This window comes from Hydractinia symbiolongicarpus, chromosome 6 (genome assembly GCF_029227915.1).
Source record: "Hydractinia symbiolongicarpus strain clone_291-10 chromosome 6, HSymV2.1, whole genome shotgun sequence".
NCBI classification, from domain to species: Eukaryota; Metazoa; Cnidaria; class Hydrozoa; order Anthoathecata; family Hydractiniidae; genus Hydractinia; species Hydractinia symbiolongicarpus.
In genome coordinates, this window is record NC_079880.1 from 12,060,741 (window position 1) to 12,079,768 (window position 19,028).

The window sequence follows — 19,028 nt, forward strand, 5'->3', positions numbered from 1 at the left end:
AGGTACAATTAACGCGAAGGCGATTTGTTCTTAAAGTTGACCTTTGTGTTATTATTTATGTTTTTGTGTTTGGTTTGTATTTATGATTGTGTCTTTACATACCATCGCTCGATCGGTACGTAAAGTAATGGTAACAAATGCAAAAAAATATTAAAACTTTGTTCTGTTAGTGGACATTTTACGATTTCAATAAGCCATCTTCGCACCCTGACTTTTGTTTCTCAGGATTTTTTGAGAACGTCCCCCCTCAAAAAAAATAGGGAGCCTGGAGACCAAGTTAGTATTTTTTTTAAAGAGTGAAAGAGTTTTTACTAATTTTTGTGTTTGTAAAAGTGTATGCAGGGTGCATTAAAGAGTATATTTTATTATATAAAAAATATCTTGTGCCACAACTAACGTTTACTCAACGTCTTCACCCTAGGCACTGATGTCAAACAGGCAAGACGTCGGAGGGCGAGGTTCTCAAGAAATATTTATCGTCATGTCGTCAGATTTGAGATAGCTGTCACAAATTGTTATTAACCGAGAGATTAATGTGCGATTAGAATCCTAGAGAAGCTTTCTGTCTGAGCAGTTTAAAAGTATTTTTACTTTTAATTCTCTACGTGCCATCTTTATCGAAAGTGCAAAACTATTTTTCCTGTTTTCAAACGATGTAACTATGGCAATAATACACCCATCCAATTTCCTCCCCAGAGTTTTTTCTTCTTCTGGCAATCTTGGGCGGCGACATACCTTTGGCATTGTCAAAAAGACTATAAATACCCTGGGGGGGAGGTTAATGGCGATTCATATTTTACCAAGCTAAAATAATTTTTTTAGCAGTTACAAAAATTATTCCTTGTTACACCCTCTTAGAACTTGTTTTGAAAAAAACAAAGCAAACAAGATCCGTTTTTAAACAACATTGTTTACGTGATCCAACCTCGTCCATAAGAGCTCTTGTATCTTTAACACTGCATACTAATAGTTACTGTAAAATTAAAAAAGATGTATATGTTCTCTATTAAAGCATTATTCTTCCCATGTTCTTCTCCTCACTTTGCCTAAGATAGCAACCACGTACCCAAAAGCTTAATAGGTTTTCTTATCTTAGAATGTACCCTGAGCGCATCCGTTTTAATTAAAAAAATAAGGAGCCTCGCGGGGAAGGTTGCTTGCGTGGCTATGACCAGCAAATTATCTCGGGTAATCAGGACAAAAGAAAAGCAGATTAGAAAGGACAGTGAAACTTTTGGCTCCTGGTAAAAACACTAAAATGGTAAAGAGTGTAAATAAAACAACGTATTCCGATATTTTTTGGTGCGCTGTGGTCACATCTACTAAATTAAACTAACGACGAACATGTTGCAGCAAAAGTATTTGCGTAATTGTATTTACCTGATAAAACTTATAAAAGTGGAGCCTGGCCCAAGTTAAGCACAAGATTTGGCGCATGTCATATTGCAGCGTATTTTTGAATCATATATTGAAAGAAAACTTTTTTTTAAATTTGTAACAATTCCACTGTTTTAGTTGTTGATTCTCGCTTAAGTCACGCTATCAACTTCAAGATAAACCTAGCTCAACTAGCAGTGAGTTATAGATAATTTCCTTCCAATATATTTTAATTGTCAGCATTCATGACTTTCTTCTAAGGTGCCATATATTTACTGTATTTATTTAATTGTTTGAACATGCTGCTTAGTCGCTGGGCTGATTTAATTTTTTAAGTAAGGCAAAAAACATGCTCGCAACATTTAGGGAAAAAGTCAATTCTCAAATGGTTATATTCACAATCCATTACGCGATACAGTCAAACCTGCTATTAGGGACAGCTGTATCAGCCACCTGTCTTGAACGCCCACATTTGAATCCCCCAATTAGTTTTATAAGCAATTGACCGTATATCTAACGTGACCAAGAAACACCATTTCCCAGACAAGGTCTAACTTATATTAGACAACCATATTTTTTTATTTTCCAGAACAGAAAGTATTTGCATTTACGATACAGTTTGCATAACTTGTATATCACAGCGCTTACATAATTTCAAACATTTTTTGCAGTCTACAAGTTGTAATAAAAACTAAAAGGGACAAAACCTGTCTTAGACGGTCACCTTAGTGGCTGGCCGTCTGACATAGATGTTTTATAAAACGACCCCTTACCTATAACGACTACCTTTTTAAGGCCCCAGGCTGTCTTATGCAGCTGGGCTACCAATGGTTGGGTGGAAAACATAAGTTTAAGTGTAGAATAGGTTGGTGTAAACTTGTTTGAAGTGAAGAATAAATTTGTTATTCACAATAGAAATGATATAACGTGTATCAAAATTACACCTACATATTCTAATGTTACTTTTTTTCTCGCTACGTTAAATTTTTTTTTCAGAATTATTAACATAATGGAGGAAAATTAGTTGCACAAAAAATTACAATGTTGTCATTAGGACAAAAGATGAAATCATATCTGCAGAATTTTACAGATAAAATAAAAAGATCTGATTTTGATTGATTGCCATAGTTACCCGCTGCTAAGCAAAAAATAGACAAAATAATACATTTTGACCAAATAGCTGCATAATGATATGTTATGTTTCCCAAGCGTCACTTGCGTAAATTAAGTGAAACGGATTTTCTTAACGTAGAATCATCTTCAAGGGAGCTGATGCGGTACAGGACGAGAATGAGGTTGAACAGGACGAAAGTGGCAATTTCTCAGAAGAATAATCTAAAGGCAGAACACTGGTTCGAAAATTTGTCCAGCTAAAATGCTAGGTGGTACTAATGCCTGCTATGACAAACGAAATGATTAATGTGATCACAATATTTGGTTTGGCGGTGCTTGCGAATTCAAACTGCTAAAAACGGCGCACGACAGTATTTCGACCTGTAAAGCACCAAACACCGAAAACCTTTATTGTTAGTCTGAAAGCTGTCGAGTTCACATATTACAGTCTAGAGTCGGAGCATAAAATCTTGTGGTAAGACCTGCAGAAATGCCATGTATGGATTAAAACGCGTTAGATACAAGTGAAGTGGTAGAAAAGCTACTTAAGTCGTTCAAAATGGTTGCTATGAGAGTTGCTTTGTAATTTTTCCGCGACTTGTCCGAAAAGTGTTGCACTGTAGAATGTAAATTATAAATCATTTTTACTATTTTCCGATGTATTCTAAGACACACTAAGATTAAAATTTGGATATTTTTCTAAGGCAGCTTAAGCTTGAAACTCGTGTACATGTTGTGTTAAAAAAGTGCTGAAGCAAAATGTTATTATTAATTCCTTGGGAACCCTAAATAACTCTTTTTTTGTGCATCGATATTTTTTTTTAAATCTGTTCCGCATTTTACTCTTATGTTAATATAACAGTTGGTTAAAAAATTACATAAAAAATCGTAAACAATGAGGGTAAATGTTCTATAAAGTAATCTCAAAATAAATTCCGGATAAAAAAATCGCGAGAAATAACCTACGCGATTACCGTATTTTAATATACTTTACGGAAATAAACTTTTGCGATTATCGTATTTCAACGTACTTTACAGAAATAAACTTTCGCGATTGTCGTATTTCAATATACTTTACGGAAATAAACTTTCGCGATTAGCGTATTTCAATATACTTTACGGAAATAAACTTTCGCGATTAGCGTATGTCAATATACTTTACGGAAATAAACTTTCGCGATTAGCGTATGTCAATATACTTTACGGAAATAAACTTTCGCGATTAGTGTGTTTCAATATACTTTACGGAAATAAGCTTTCGCGATTAGCGTATGTCAATATACTTTAGGGAAATAAACTTTCGCGATTACCGTATTTCAACACACTTTACGGAAATAAACTTTTGCGATTAAGCCTTTAAAATCTCTAGGTCTAACTTTTGCAATTTAGAACAAAATCACGAAATCGCTAAAATCTTTTTCGCGTACCTCTCTTCCTTTAAAGTATCCCGCATCAAATAGATATAACGTTTTCTAAATTATATTATCGTACACCATGTGGTATACCATGATGCATTAGAAAATACAATATAGCAATAAAAAACTTAACAATTCAAACGAATACACAAGTTGTCTGCATGAATATTTAACAGGACCATAATAGACAATATTTTTGCCATTACAAAAAAAGGTCTCTCATGATCTAGGTTGGAGTTACCTCCAATGACGAAGTAACCAAGCTGAACAGAATAATAATAATTTTCATATTATTTTTTTTAAACTTTACACTCGCACGTTTCTTCTTCGTTTAACTGTTTTTCATCCTTCTCTACACATTCTTGGTGCATATAACAATGATTTCTCCAACATTGGATGTTAATGTTTTTATTAATGATCTGTGTCACAGACAGTGAACTACCTATAACATTGTTAAAACTTTGGAAAGTTGAGTTATTTGACGTGTCGTGGAGTTGAATACTGTTACAACTTTGTGCGTAGGATTTACCAAAGACATTGTCACCAAGAAAAGTGCTGTTTGATCGTGTTTCAGACGCCCATAATTCACTTTTATCGTCATCAATAACGCCCTATTGGAGAACATATTTTTTATTTTTTACATGTATTCTGACCAATATTTTTGTTTTGAAGATAATTTTATTGGAAGAGCAAGTATGAGGAACTTTTATCTTTGTCGCTATGATAATGCTGAATTCATCATATCTCCAAAAGTGCCTTCTGATGGATCATGATGAATAGACATACTTCCATATCCATTTGGTTCCGCGAAATATGCATGCAAAAAATGCAGAATAACATGAAAACGAGATTAGTTATGAGCAAACTTAAATATTGGCTTATCTTTCAGTAAGCAGCTCTGTCAGTATCACGAAGATTTGTCTATTTACAGCTTTTACTTGGATATTTTAAATAATCATGAATACAGGAGATGTCAGTGAGGCTAGTAGTAGTAGCAGTATAACAAAACTTTCTCGTGGTTTTAAGTGTGCAGCCTTTGTAATGTGGTAGCACTTAATATGATAGCAACGGAGAAAGAACACCGTTTCTTTTTTTTAAATTTCCCTTAAATAATCCCGGAAAAAAGGTTTGGTGTGATTTGATTAGGCGACATGATGGTAGAGATGGTTTTTCTGTTAACAAAAATACACGTCTTTGCCATTTACACTTCAGAGAAGATGAATACAAGAGAAATTTAACTAGATGGACATTGTACAAAGGGGTTAAGCCATCAATAAACCTCCATTCAAGTTTTACTTTTGCAAAGTCACCAAGGCCATTACCAAAACATAGAAGTAATGCCACTTCAAGGAGTAACAACATTTGACAGTACGCTTATGTCTCTGCCTTTATCACCAAATTATCATGTTCCTTTGTTTGAAAGTTCAGTGCTGGAGGAGAATATTCCACTTTCTGTTGATGTTGGAACCCAGACTGATTTTTCCTTTGTCCATAATCCTTTTTATGCTGTAGAAGATAACAAGTTTGTTACACTTACTGATCATTCATACTCAGGTGTACATTAAACACAAAATATTTTAGTGAATATGAGTGTTCTTCAGGAGGAGATGGAAAAGAAAATTAAGGAACTTTCTAGTAAAATCTGTTTATTACAGAGCAGTGTTGTTAAAAATAACAATGAGTTGCCAAGACATAAAAATAATCTTTTTACTTTGGAAAAAATCAAAGACGATTCACAGGCCATCAAATTTTATACTGGTTTGCAAATTGTCGTATGCATTATTGGACAGGACCCAGTTCTCTCGAAAAGGATGTTGGGAATTTAAATTATCAGAGTTCCAAAAATAATTTCTCAAAACCTGGCCGCAAACGGTCTGTTTCTTTGCTTGATGTTTTTTTTGATATTGTTACGGTTGAAAGTTGGATTACATGTTGCTGAAATTGCTGGCCGATTTAATATTTCTACTAGTCATTTTTCAAAAAAATAAATTTTTTGTACCACGAACTTCCATTATTGCTTCCATTTCCTTCTCAAGCAATTATACGAAAATGTATGCCGAAACAATTCAAAGAGTACCAAACAACACGAGTAATCATTGATGGCACAGAAATATTTATTGAGACTCCGTCTTCTATGGTATCACAATCTCAAACGTGGTCCCAATACAAGCATCATAACACTTGGAAAGCTTTAGTTGGTATGTCCCCAAACGGAGGTGTCACATTTGTATCTAACTTGTGGGCTGGCAGAGTGAGTGATAAGCAAATAATCAAGTCTGGTATTTTGGGTATGCTAAACCATGGTGATAATGTCATGGCTGACCGTGGCTTTGATATTGCTGACACTTTACCTGATGGTGTATCTTTAAACATTCCACCGCTTAAGGGACAGCGTGATCAACTTACAGCAGAAGAAAGTAAAGACACTGCTAAAATAACTGCTGTCAGAATTCATGTGAAAAGAGCAATTGGCAGAATAAAGAATTACCACATATTAGATGGTACTATCCCACTGACATTATCACCAGTTATCAATCAAGTGTTTACTGTGTGCAGCTACCTAACAAATTTTTTGCCACCATTATGTCCTCCATCAAATGAAAACAACTGAATACATCATACCCACCTTGGTGTTTTCCAATAATAATATTCAAAATACAACCCCCTTGACATTAGTGAGCTCAACTACATAAATACTCATAAACAAATATATCTTTTTTTTGTTTACACTCTACTACTACCATTCTTCTCAAATATAAACGGTTACTTTTATAGCCACAAATATTCTATGAACAGCCTTCTTGATGTACAAGAGGCTGTTAAGTCTCTTAAGCCCTAACGATTGTAATCTTCTAACCCAAACAAAACTCCACCAACATGATTTCAATTGCCAAACCCACCAACACCAATACCAGCTGGACATCTGCAAGCTGCAGCTATAATGTAACCAGAATTAGAACACATTTTGACAATTTTGTATAATTTATTGATGCTTTTATTCTAACATCAAAAGTTTCTGTAAATGCAATATCTATTTTCTTGATAAACCTTTCCTGAAAAAACTGAAACGATTTAAGTCTTTTATATTGAGTGCTATTTAAAAGAATGTGTTTGTATTTAACAGTCTTTATAACAAGGTAATCATAAAGTTGAATAAACGTAAATGTAAATTGGAGTGTTTTTCTAAGGTCTTGACTCCATGGCACGTTTGCACACTCACCCTTGATTATGCCGTAAGTGTTACGATCTTCCTCTGTGGACGTTACTAGGGCCTCAGATGGGGTTAAACTGTTTACTATGCCACAGTGTATAGCATAGGTACGAAGAATCAGGTCTGCTTTTGTACCTGATGTTTTTTCTTTATAAACGAGATGTATACTTTTTAAATCAGTTACACGTAATGCCCCTAAGTCTTCAAGACAGTTTAGAATTATTTTTTCTGTAAGTAATGACTGAAATTGCTCCATATTTCCAACTGACTAACATTAAACTAGGTTAAAAGCATATACTTTCGCGGTAAAAATTTAAATTGGCTTTTAACTAATCTCGTTTTCATGTTATTCGGCATTTTGGTATGTATATTCCGCGGAACGAAAATGGATATGGAAATAGAGCTATTGGTGCTGTATCTCAAATCTCAAGCAAGATACAAACATATTATAAAAACAAACGTATTCTAACACTTTCTATAGAATAAAAAAACTTATGAATATTTATGAGCCAGCGCCAAATGGCGCTTATATTTGCAATGGGCGTGATGGTTTTTGATGTAAGCTTTGTTGTAAACATTTAATAAGGACAAGGCGTGCAAAAATACCCTTGTTTACACAAAAAACATAATTTGTACCAATGCATGCAGGTCTAGGTTTAAAGGTATACGTCTGTAATCGCGTTATTAAGGTGAAACATGGGCAAAACAAGGGCGTAGCATAGGCATAGCATGGGCTTTACATGGGGGTAACTTAAAAAAACAAAAAAAACATATTTACCAGTGCACACTTGGCAGCAAAACATTCCGCATGTACTGGTTTCAATATTTTCTTCGCTTGACTTTTCATCTTTTTACTGAAAAACTTCAGTTTCAGTTCCGTTTCTGCATCAGCTACAATTTTCTTTTGAAGGATATGCGCAATTAAACCTTCTAGCTCGGCTGGTATTTCGTAGCCACAATTAGCCGATGCAAAAAGGAAGGGTGGTAACAGATGAAGTGTCTTCTTGTAGGAGTTGAGGTAGAGAGGGATGTATCTTGAGGCGTGATCAGTACTGAAGGCTAAACCACCAAGCATACGTAGGGAGTACTCAAAAGGTTTTTGTTTATGCAGTGAAGCACCTACAATGTTTGATAAACACACTCCTTGTAATCAGATCTGAAATACATAGGGATTTTAATAACTTGTTTTGAGAGAATATGCTCAGAAACTAAATATGACAGTTCAAGAGAGCTCTTTCAAATTGTTCTTTTCTTAGACAGCATGAATATTTTTGCTTGGTCACGACAGGAAGAATTACTGTTTAACAAACGTCGAAAATGTAAGAATTAGATTGCTTGCAGTTATATAAAGTTTTGTAACAGTGAATGAACAGAATTTTAATGTTTAGCTAAACAATATCATTCCTTTAATGTCAATGCTATCTTCAAGTCGTGTAATTACAAAAGAGCAACGTACCTTTTGAACCCTCAGTCAACAATATGAATATATAGTCACTGGAATCAATATATTTTTGTGTATAAGACGCAATTCCACCTTGGGCATCAATACTGGATTGCTCAAGCAATGCGCAGGTTGCATCAATATCAAACGATTTCAAAACATAGGCAAAATCTCTGACAAATGCATCCAATAAATCGCATCCAGGACGATGAATAACCATAATTTTAGTCTTTTGTCCTAAATAAAAATATGAAAAAAGTTGATATTTCTTTTCCTACTTTAACAGAAGCAGGTTTCAGGCGTAATACGGCGTTTTACGGTATTATTTAAAAATGACGTATACAAATTTTAAAAATTTCTTGACCCGCTGATCTCTGCGTCACTGTGCTTAAGAGCGAGGGGATCCCCCTGAGTTGATGTCATTTTTTAAAAAGCGCTCCCTTTCAGTCGAGATATTAAGACCAGTAAAATGTGCGTTACAACATAGTTAAATAGAAGATTTTAGAAAATTATATAAAAACATTTTGGTGTTTTATATAAAAGATTGTTTATGTAAAGAACGGTAGACTTCTGCAATGCAGAAAGCCCTTAATAGTGAACAAATTCCTAAAATATCTGTAAGTGGACTCACTCAGGTGTTTTGCAATGTTTGTACTATACATATGTTAACCTGGTTTTAAGTGCAGTCTTTTTTCTTGTCTTTGCTGGCTTTTAAGTTTTTTTGACTTTGATTTTGTTCTGTTTACTTTCCATATAATCAACATAGCCACGAGGAATATAACACTCACAGAAAGTGTTATGGGTGCAATTATTTTTAGAGTGGAATATTTATCTTTAGATGAATATTTCTCCATCTAAAACAATCAAACATGTTGTAACTGCATTTGCTTGTTACTTTTTATGTGAGAAATCATCATTAGTGACAGGTAAAAGAAATGAAGAAAGCTAAACAATTTTTTGCTCATATCTCGCAGAATTTAAAAATAAAGAAGAGATTTAGGCAAGTCGAATATTTATCCCTGAAAAAACCCTGATTTTTCCAATTAGCTATGATGAACAAATGGCGTAGGTTTAACGTTCAAGCTTTTTTGCAAGGTAAATAATAATAATAAAATAGATATTTTAGAACCAAAGCAACAGTAGTTTAGGTACTACAAAAAAGAAAAACGACGTAGTTGCATCCCCCTCTCCTACCAACGAGAAGTGTGGACCATGCTATACTAAACCAAAAAAAATTAAAACTTTAATAAAACTTCCAAAAATAAAAATAAAATTAAATTACAACGTGATCACAATTTTAAAATGGAAGGAACCAGCCGCAAAATAACATGGTCAACAAAAAAGAACAAAACCACGGGTTCTCGCTAGGCTAATGAAAACTTGCAAATATTAAAAGTTGGAGACATAACTTACATCTTTGAAAACAAGAGTACAACGTTTGACACTGATTGTACGGTTGAATGCATAGTCATCATCTTCATTGTAATGTTGACAAAACTGCTCTGCGATGACCTGCACCAGATTTTCACCTACATTAAAAAAAAATTGTTAACCCTTGAATTTATTTTCATTAATTCATTGCATTCAATTGAAAATAACTTGATTTATTAACTCTGTTTAACCTTCATATATGCGATACAAGTGTAGTAAATCAGACTAGATGGCATGTGCAGTCGGAATATAAAATTTACAAAAGGATTAAAAGAAATATATAACAAATTTAAAAAAAATGTCACGTTAAGATCTATGAGACTATATGGTTCTAATATAACAAAACACTATAGGCCCGTGAAAAAATTCACCCAGGCTGGATAAAAATTTTGATGACGTCGGCAACCGATCCACTAAAATAAATTTAGAATTTTGTCTTCACGTTGCATTTTTTTTTTAGAAATTTGTATACCTGTTGCCTCCATCGTATATATCTTGAAACGCTGATCAAGAAAATGCATAGGATTGTGTACTTTTTACAAAGGTTTTTAGATGATGTCAACCCGTCCATCCCGAAACGTATTTGGTGACCCAGGTTTGGGAAACTTACCCAAATTGGTCCTAAGTGGTCCCTAGTTACCCACGCGGTGAAAAATCATTGACTTCACCACCTCGTTTCCAAGTTATTTAGCCTCAAAGTTTTAGATGCACTGTAATGGCTTCATTCATTTAATATCGGATACTAGTCGATAAGGCCCGTGGAGAAATCCACTTAGGCAGAAGGACAATGTAAAAATTGGTTATTTTAGACCTTTTGCTGATGTCAGCAGTGCATATGCAAAAACAAATTGACGAAATTCAGTTTATCCGTTGTCTCTATTGTGTAGAGCTCGACACGCTGATGAAGAGAATGTATATGATCATGTGCTTTTGATGAACTGTTAATGAGATATAAGGGCTTAAAAATTATGCTGACGTCAGCAAAGACCCGCAAAAACACACAAAATTATTTTTTAGAAATTTGTATACCTGTTGCCTTCAACGTATAGGTCTTTAAACGCTGATCAAGAAAATGTATAGGATCATGTACATACTTTTGACAAACGGTTACGGAGATATGGTGTTTAAATGATTTTTGATGACGTCATCAACCCGTCCATTCCGAAACGGATTCGGAGACCCAGGTTTGGGAAAATTACCCAAATTGGTCCTAGGTGGTCCCTAGTTACCCACGCGGTAAAAAATCATTGATGTCACCAGCTCGTTTCCAAGTTATTTGGCCTCAAAGTTTGTAATGGCTTCATTAATTTAATATAGGATATTGACGTAAAAGTAGTGTTATTAACCTCGCGCCGTAACGTCATAAAATTTAACATTTGAGACATACTTTTATCGGCAACTTCAAAGAAAATTTAGGCGACATCAAAGGAAAATAGCGATATCCACTATGACCGTCACATACACTCCGTATTATTATATAAGATTGACGTTAAAGTAGTGTTATTGACGTCATGTTGTAACGTCAGAAAACTTAACATATTAGACATGCATTTTTCGGCAACATCAAAGAAAAATGAACACATCCACTTTGCCTGTTACGGACAGACACAGTCTCCATATTATTATAAGAGGTACATGAGTATTTTATGCGGAAACTCTCACTTAAGGCGGGCGGTAAGTCGGTAGGCCTCTTATTTTCTTGATCACGTGATAAAGCAAAGTGCACTTTAACTTTATCTTGACATACCCAGTTGTATGCCTTTAATAAATTCATATATATAGAGTTAGGCTTGGCTTACATTATAATCCATAATTGTCGTGCAACAGTTGTTGTGAAACTGTTATAGAGATAGAAAAAATTAAATCTTTTCAACATTTCTTAATCTACATTTCTTGATTACGCTGTGTTGTACATCAACATGGATGACTTGCAACGTTTCATTATATACCCTAAAGGCTGGCATTGGTTGAATATATAACTTGATAAGCAATTGTTTTCGATACTCCCTCTCCGATTTTTCTAGATTTTTTGTTAAACAAACAGAAGAACCCCGGAAATGGAGTTACTTGAGGAACCTTTTTAAAGATCTTATTTACACTGTCTATATTGGAGCAGATAAAAGTTCTCTCAATATTTGTCAAGAAGTATGATGTAAATATTTCGCTTGCGAACATAGGGACCTTTTCCCGCTCCGCAATCCTTTATATATTGGTAATTGAAATCCACATTTAACGTACATAGCGAATCCGTGTCAGTTATTTCTTGTTGGAAACATTGAAGGCGAATCTTACACAAAACGTTCAATCACAAACTTACAGAAACTCTCCAAATCGTTTTTACGTCGTAAATTAAAGAACAGACAGAAGGAAATACTTACTATACGCCTGACAACGTGCATTTGTGCGCCAATAAACTAAAAAAAATAGATAAAATATAAATAACTACCAAGACTTGCCAATAAAGTAAACAAAAAAGTGGACAAAATGTAATTACTACATAGCGAGTATTACCAAGATTTGTTCGATTTGTCAATAACAATTGATTCTGATTGTTTTTATAATTTTTATTAGTTTTTACTTTCTCAATATTTGGTCTAAATTAGTTTTTACTGTAGCTACATGTAAGTAACTCTAAATAAAGAAATAAAATAATAATAACAATAATAATAAAAAGAATTAATTTGAGTATTTATTTTGCTCGTGCCCAAAATACTATTTTAGACATTTACGTTTCAGCAACGCGTTATATTTACCATTCAGCGATAACCATCACGCATCTTGAGAAGAAGTGTTGTGTTATATTTATTACCAATTAGTACAAGGATTAAAACAGAATTAACGTATTAAAAATACACGTACGTATAGAAGCCTTCTTTGCTACCTTCAATCCGCACACAGCTAAATAAAAAATGATGTTTAAAATAAAAATCTTCAATTAAAATTTCAAGTTCGAAAAGGCCAGCTTTCCTATTGCCTATGTTGATCATATGGGTATTAAACAGAACAAAGTCAGAGTCAAAACAACTTTAAAACCAGCAAAGCGAGAAAAATATTGCAGACTAGTCGTTAGCCCGTGGAAAAATCCACAGGGTCGCCCGTCCTCTAAATTAACCCGTTGCAACAAAGTGGACAAAAATATATCGCATTTGGTATTGATGCGCATTTTAAAAATTTCGTGATTCCGTTACGGGACACGGCTTTCGCGGACACACAGACAGACAGACGACGGCTATTATTAAAGTGACTAGTCGTTAGCCCGTGGAAAAATCCACGGGGTCGCCCGTCCTTTAAATTAACCCGTTGCAACAAAGTGGACAAAAATATATCGCATTTGGCATTGATGCGCATTTTAAAAATTTCGTGTTTCCGTTACGGGACGCTGCTTTCGCAGAAACACAGACAGACGACGGCTATTATTAAAGAGACTAGTCGTTAGCCCGTGGAAAAATCCACGGGTTCACCCGTCCTTTAAATTTACCCGTGTCAACAAAGTGGATAAAAATATATCGCATTTGATATTTGTGTTTCCGTAGCACGATTTTTTAACTCAGCAAGGAGGCCGCGCAGAGACAGACAGACGGAATACGGCTATTATTAAAGAGACTAGTCGTTGCCCGTGGAAAAATCCACGGGTTCGCCCGTCCTTTCAATTTACCCGTTGCAACAAAGTGGACAGAAATATATCGCATTTGGTATTGATGCGCATTTTAAAAATTTCGTGTTTCCGTTACGGGACACGGCTTTCGCGGACACACAGACAGACAGACGACGGCTATTATTAAAGAGATAAAACCAGGTTATTTGTAGGTTTAGTTTGTTTACGCTGATCAAAAAGTCTCAATGGTGAAATACTAGTCAAGCACACGTAATTGTTGAAGAATGTTCTACACAGTTGATATCAAGTGGCGTAACAAAGGCAAACATATTCCTACATTTAACACCTCCTGTTGTACTAAAGTGTTTACTCAAGGGTGGTTTGAAAGGTTTTAGGTTCTAAACAGAGAAATTAACGTGCCGCAAACTGAAGTATCGTTTATTATTCCAATATTATTCATTCATAAGGGCTATAACATAAGAAACAAATAGTTACTTTTTGCTCCTGTAAGATATACTTTCCTGATGGCTACGTTTGGAAGTGATGTCAAAGTTGCTTCAAATCGTGTTGAAAGATTGTATGGCACAATAACAGTATAATGTGAACCATCTCTCTATAAAAAAAGAAGCTTACCAAAAAAGAAATGCGTGTAGCAATGGGACATATGGACATATATAACTCAAATAAATTTTATCAGATGATTCGGAAAAGAAATCTTAAAACTGCTTTTAAGGTAATTGGTTTTTATGATACTGAATTTCTTAGATTTTGCTATAAAGTTCTTGGACATAGTGACCATCAATCGAAAATAAAAGTTCGAAAATCATTCAACTTATTTGTCTTATTCTTACGTGTTTGCCGATGAGGTATTCCCTACATATGACAATACATTACGTTAGTGTCGGGAACGCCTACACAGAGGGTGCAGTTGTACTGTGAACATCTTATATCTAAATGTTCATGGTAAAAGCTAAAAACACTTTTTCTATTTAAACAATATTAAAACCATTATCACCAAGAAACGCAACACAAAAAACAATCATTCATGCATAGCATTCTCAAATTGGTATAGCTATTCAGTTTGACATATCTTCTAGTATTTTAATATTCGAAATACCTGTAAAAAATTAACATATTTTTGAAGTACAACTGTTCCATTCAAGGAAAGTTCGAAGATATATCCCCAACAATCTAGAAGATTAGTAAATATATAGAATTTTTCTAGAATACGTAAGATAATATAGAATAATATTATGTAGAATGAAAGTGTAGCATACTCTCTGACTCGTCCATGAAGTAAGCTCCTGTTGAGACGACACTTGTGTTTGGAAGACCCAAAGCAATGAAGGGATAAGCGCTATTTCCACATCCCGTCAAATTACAAATTGTTTTAGTAGCGTTTAGCAAGAGTATACTTGGTATCAGATCTAATAACAAAACATAAAGATGATTATTAACTGTTTGTTAATCTGTAGAAAAATTTTCGGGAATTCACCCGCCATTCATATTTCTTATTCAGTACAGCGTGCTTCATTACCCTATAAATTAATCTCTGATAATCTGACATAAAGCTTCGGCGCAACTATTTTGAACAAACGATATACGGTTACTAATAAAGAGGCTATTCGTTAACTCTTTGAAAAAATTTATATACTGCTTTTTTGTGTTTCGCTACTGTGTTACCAGCTTGCACAGAGAGTGACAAAATGGGGTTATTACCACAGAGATTAGTAGAATCATCCACAGGTTTGCCGGTTGGCAAATTATATGCTCTGCGGGGACCCGCAATAAAGGTACGCGCAGCCATTTTGAACACACACATTACGGTTATTAGTAGAGAAGACTAGTCGTTAGCCCGTTAAAATTTATTGTAAACGCAGTATTAAACTGAGGGTTTTTGAATGTTAGGTTAATATTTTTTTTACAGTAGCAAAGAAGACAATACAAATTTTTCTCTTTCTATTAGAAAGATAAATCATTACTTACTATTACGGACATATTTTCTCACGAAATCTGACTTGTCGCATATATCATCATTGGCTATAAATGGAAAATATCACCCTTAGAAACACCCCTAAATACCACCTTCAGGTGACTATCTAGGTATATTAACACTCTTCTTTAAGCTTATTACTACCCCACTAATTTAAGATACTAGCCTATGAAACTTCTCTATGTATATAGTTTTATTACAACGGAATTTCTATGGGTGAAGTACAACCGCTTAAAGCAAAAGAATTGAAAGTCCTAGTCTTTACAGTTAAAAAAAGAAGAAATATTTTTTACCATATATATCAGCAGACAAAAACCCCCAGAAAATATAACTATGTTACCTTTTGTTGAATTGTTCATCACAGACATCTAAAAAACAATATTTCAATTTTTCCACCAATAATACACCTTTCCCGAATTTATATTTTGTAAAATATTGCGTGCATGAAAACGAGGCAAATCTTGGAAAACATTATTCGCTTTCATATAAACATGGAGGAGGGCAATACTATGAGAGATATTTTGCTTAAAATAATTGAGGAAAATATATATTTAGTCTTCGATGAAACTGAAGAAAAAGCGTGAGGGAAAACATGTAGAGAATGCCATCGTTCACGATAAAAGAAATTGAAATGCATCGACAAAATAGTGGTAAACAGCACGGTGTGGCAATTATTAGGACTTTGGAGCGTGGCAGAAAGTTTAGGGATGAGCTATACATATCTGCTGATAGCATTTTTACATCAACAACTACATTTGCTCCAAGTAAAAACAGAATTTTTAAAGACTTAGTTATGGTCAGCCCTGTAAAAAGTAATGCTGACAAAAAGGTATCCATTTAACGTTATATGATCCTAGAATTAATGATAGTTTGTGTAACATAAATCCAAGAATATTAAAACTGCAAGAAGACATGCTTATGGTTGACAAAAGGGTTTGTTTTGCGCATTGTATTCGCAGTACACGAAAAAGAAAAAAAAACATTAAATATGCGAACTTTCTTGTTCAATCTACATTGTCACACCAACTACTAAGAACATACCATCAAGATTGTTACTAATATTAATATATCAAATACTTCAAATGAATCAAAACATAACGAAACACAACCCTATGAGTTTATTGATGAAATCCTGTATTAATCCCAAAAGATTGGGGTAAATTAAATCACCATTACACACACTAGCTGTTCAGTAAAATCGTTTATAGTATCATCAATTAGTTTTTTCTTTTAACATTGAATTTATCAGTTTTGATAGTTTCTAATCCATCAGGAGTGAAAAAACCAGGTTGTTCTTCAGTGATCTCAGCAGAATCAGATGAAGAACTTTCATATGTGCTTTCAGAATCTGTTTCGACTACTACAGGAAGTGCTATTTTTTCGGACTTTTCCTTTTTTGTGTTGTATTATTTTGTTTGAACGTAAATATATATGGCACAGAGCCATTGATTAATGTTTTCTGTTCACAACCAAAACCTAATTTTACACGGTGTACTTCAAAGTGGACTTCGCATACTTTTGTGTTCTTGTTTACTGTGAACACATCACACCTCCCCTTCTACGATATCTTGAAATGATGCTTACCCATTGTTTTCTCAAACTTGGATCCGAAGGAAATGAAAACATTCCAATGCCTGTTTAACTCTGGGTTTATTAAGAGTAGAACTTTTGCATAACAGTACGCAACAAGAGTTACCAGGTCGAGAGGTCGATATACCTATACCTGGATAGATTAAAGTATGATAAATTTCTTGCTGACCTTTCTGATTGCTACTCGCCATCACAAATACATATTCTTCTTTTACAAGACAAGTATGTTTTTAAATACATTATAAGTGGTTTCGTTAAGAAAAACCTGCAATCCTTTAGAAAAATACACAATAAAAGATCATTCACAACGCATAAAAGTATCACACTCACCAGCTGTATTTTTAGTGTTTACAAAGTTTACTAAGAAGTGCCTCGTTTTTATGCCGATGATGTAATCGATAATTTAAATTCGGAAAAGGCGTATTAGATAAGTTAATTAATTGATGACCCAACTAACTTGAACAAATTTTTGTGACTTAGTAAAACCCTTATAATTCTGGAGACGTACTAGGTCAAACTCATACAACATAATCCTCTCGAATTATAGCCAGTAGACCCAGCATAATTTCTCTTATTACTAGGAAATCGGAAACGAAAAAATATAAGGATTAAAAAACAAGACGCATCTCCCACATTTTTTTGGTGACCATGGCTATTATTAAAAGTACTGTACAGGGGATTCGTTTTAACCGTATCGTATGCCCATCCCCGCAAAAATATTTTTTTTATCCTGCTTTTATTTTAGATTGTCGAGGTTGCATTTATAGTCAAAAACTAAGTAAACGTATTTTTGGAGGAGCAACCAATTATACAACTGTATTAAAATCTGCAAAACGTTTAGGAAACTATTCAATACAAGCAACAAGGTGCGATTATACAGACAGACAGATCATTCCAATATAGATTCCTGCCCAATAAAAGTCTTGTGTTTTGTGTAGTCTATTTTTACGAAAAAAATAATGTGTAGAAAAATAACAGTTATCCGAGCTAATAGTTGACAAATTTGCAAAAATTTCAACCAAGGAAAAATCGGGAAAAAGTTTACCTAATAATGAACAAAAGTTCGAAGGAATCTTTCAAATTTTTATTTAAGGCAACTTAGGATTTTAGTGAGATCCTAATTTTTCTTTTGTGAACTGTGTAACAAATAAGTTATCATGTTTTTCTTTTCTCGGTGGTTTCATTTTGTTTGGTTTGAAAGCGTGTCTCTTTTTCTTTTCTCAAAACTTTTACATTTTTTTGTGTTTCTTGTGCTTTTATTTGTACAGGTCTGAAGTTGCTTAATGCATTTTCCGAATCCAGGTCAGCTTTTTTTAAGGATATCAAATTCAGTTTCTCTCAAACTAAAGCTTTTATGCAAACAATTTCAGAGTAGATCCCTAAAATTCAAATTCACAAAGTCGGCGTGGTCAAATCTTGCCCTCTTAAATAATACAAGAATTAATTATATTTGTTTGGGTGAGTAAGGACATTCTCGCCCAAAACGAAAGATTTCCCGATATTGACCACGTGAGCAAAGAACATAGAATTAACCAACCAAGTAGCGCGCTCAGTATTCTGACTGCGGAAAAAAACGTTTAAGATCTAGCGTAATTTTTTCTTACCTTAACAATTCCGATTTCCTGGTTGTAAGAAAAATTATGCTGGGTTTCCTGACTAATTAACAGGTTGCTTATAAAAAAAAAATCGAGTATCAAGTACCAATTTCACAGATTTGGATTTTAGCGTGTTATAAACACACTGTAATGCAAAACTGCAAGAAGGTTTTGTCAGTAATTACTTACGCAGCCAGATAGTTGATAACCAACAAGAATAATTGTATAGATAAGTATCTTCATTTTTCTAGAATATATAAAGTTTGA

At 34.0% G+C, this 19,028-nt stretch overlaps 1 protein-coding gene across 2 annotated transcripts; it reads right to left on the reverse strand.

The window, feature by feature from the left end:
• Positions 1-3,958: 3,958 nt before the first annotated feature.
• LOC130647201 (uncharacterized) lies at positions 3,959-19,019 on the reverse strand. 2 transcript variants are annotated; one of them, XM_057452973.1, is made up of 13 exons: positions 18,951-19,019; positions 15,917-15,944; positions 15,570-15,623; positions 14,861-15,010; positions 14,701-14,774; positions 14,079-14,196; positions 12,848-12,886; positions 12,367-12,402; positions 9,971-10,086; positions 9,228-9,411; positions 8,573-8,794; positions 7,895-8,235; positions 3,959-4,516 (listed from the first exon to the last, which is right to left on the reverse strand). In XM_057452973.1, the coding sequence occupies exons 1-13, from the start codon at positions 19,002-19,004 to the stop codon at positions 4,205-4,207; spliced, it is 1,728 nt and encodes a 575-aa protein (XP_057308956.1). In that variant the 5' UTR covers positions 19,005-19,019; the 3' UTR covers positions 3,959-4,204. The 2 variants fall into 2 exon arrangements, with proteins under 2 accessions (XP_057308956.1, XP_057308957.1); XM_057452974.1 differs by lacking the exon at positions 3,959-4,516 and adding an exon at positions 6,600-6,841.
• Positions 19,020-19,028: the final 9 nt, after the last annotated feature.

Bases quoted from the DNA above. Each gene is read 5' to 3' on its own strand.
- LOC130647201 (XM_057452973.1), bottom strand. From the start codon at position 19,004: ATGAAGATACTTATCTATACAATTATTCTTGTTGGTTATCAACTATCT. The intron at 12,887-14,078 runs GTAACTATTTGT...TTTTTTATTTAG, and splicing joins ATATCTTACAGGAGCAAAAA to CTGTGTGCGGATTGAAGGTA. The intron at 12,403-12,847 runs GTACGTGTATTT...TATTTTTTTTAG, and splicing joins AGCAAAGAAGGCTTCTATAC to TTTATTGGCGCACAAATGCA.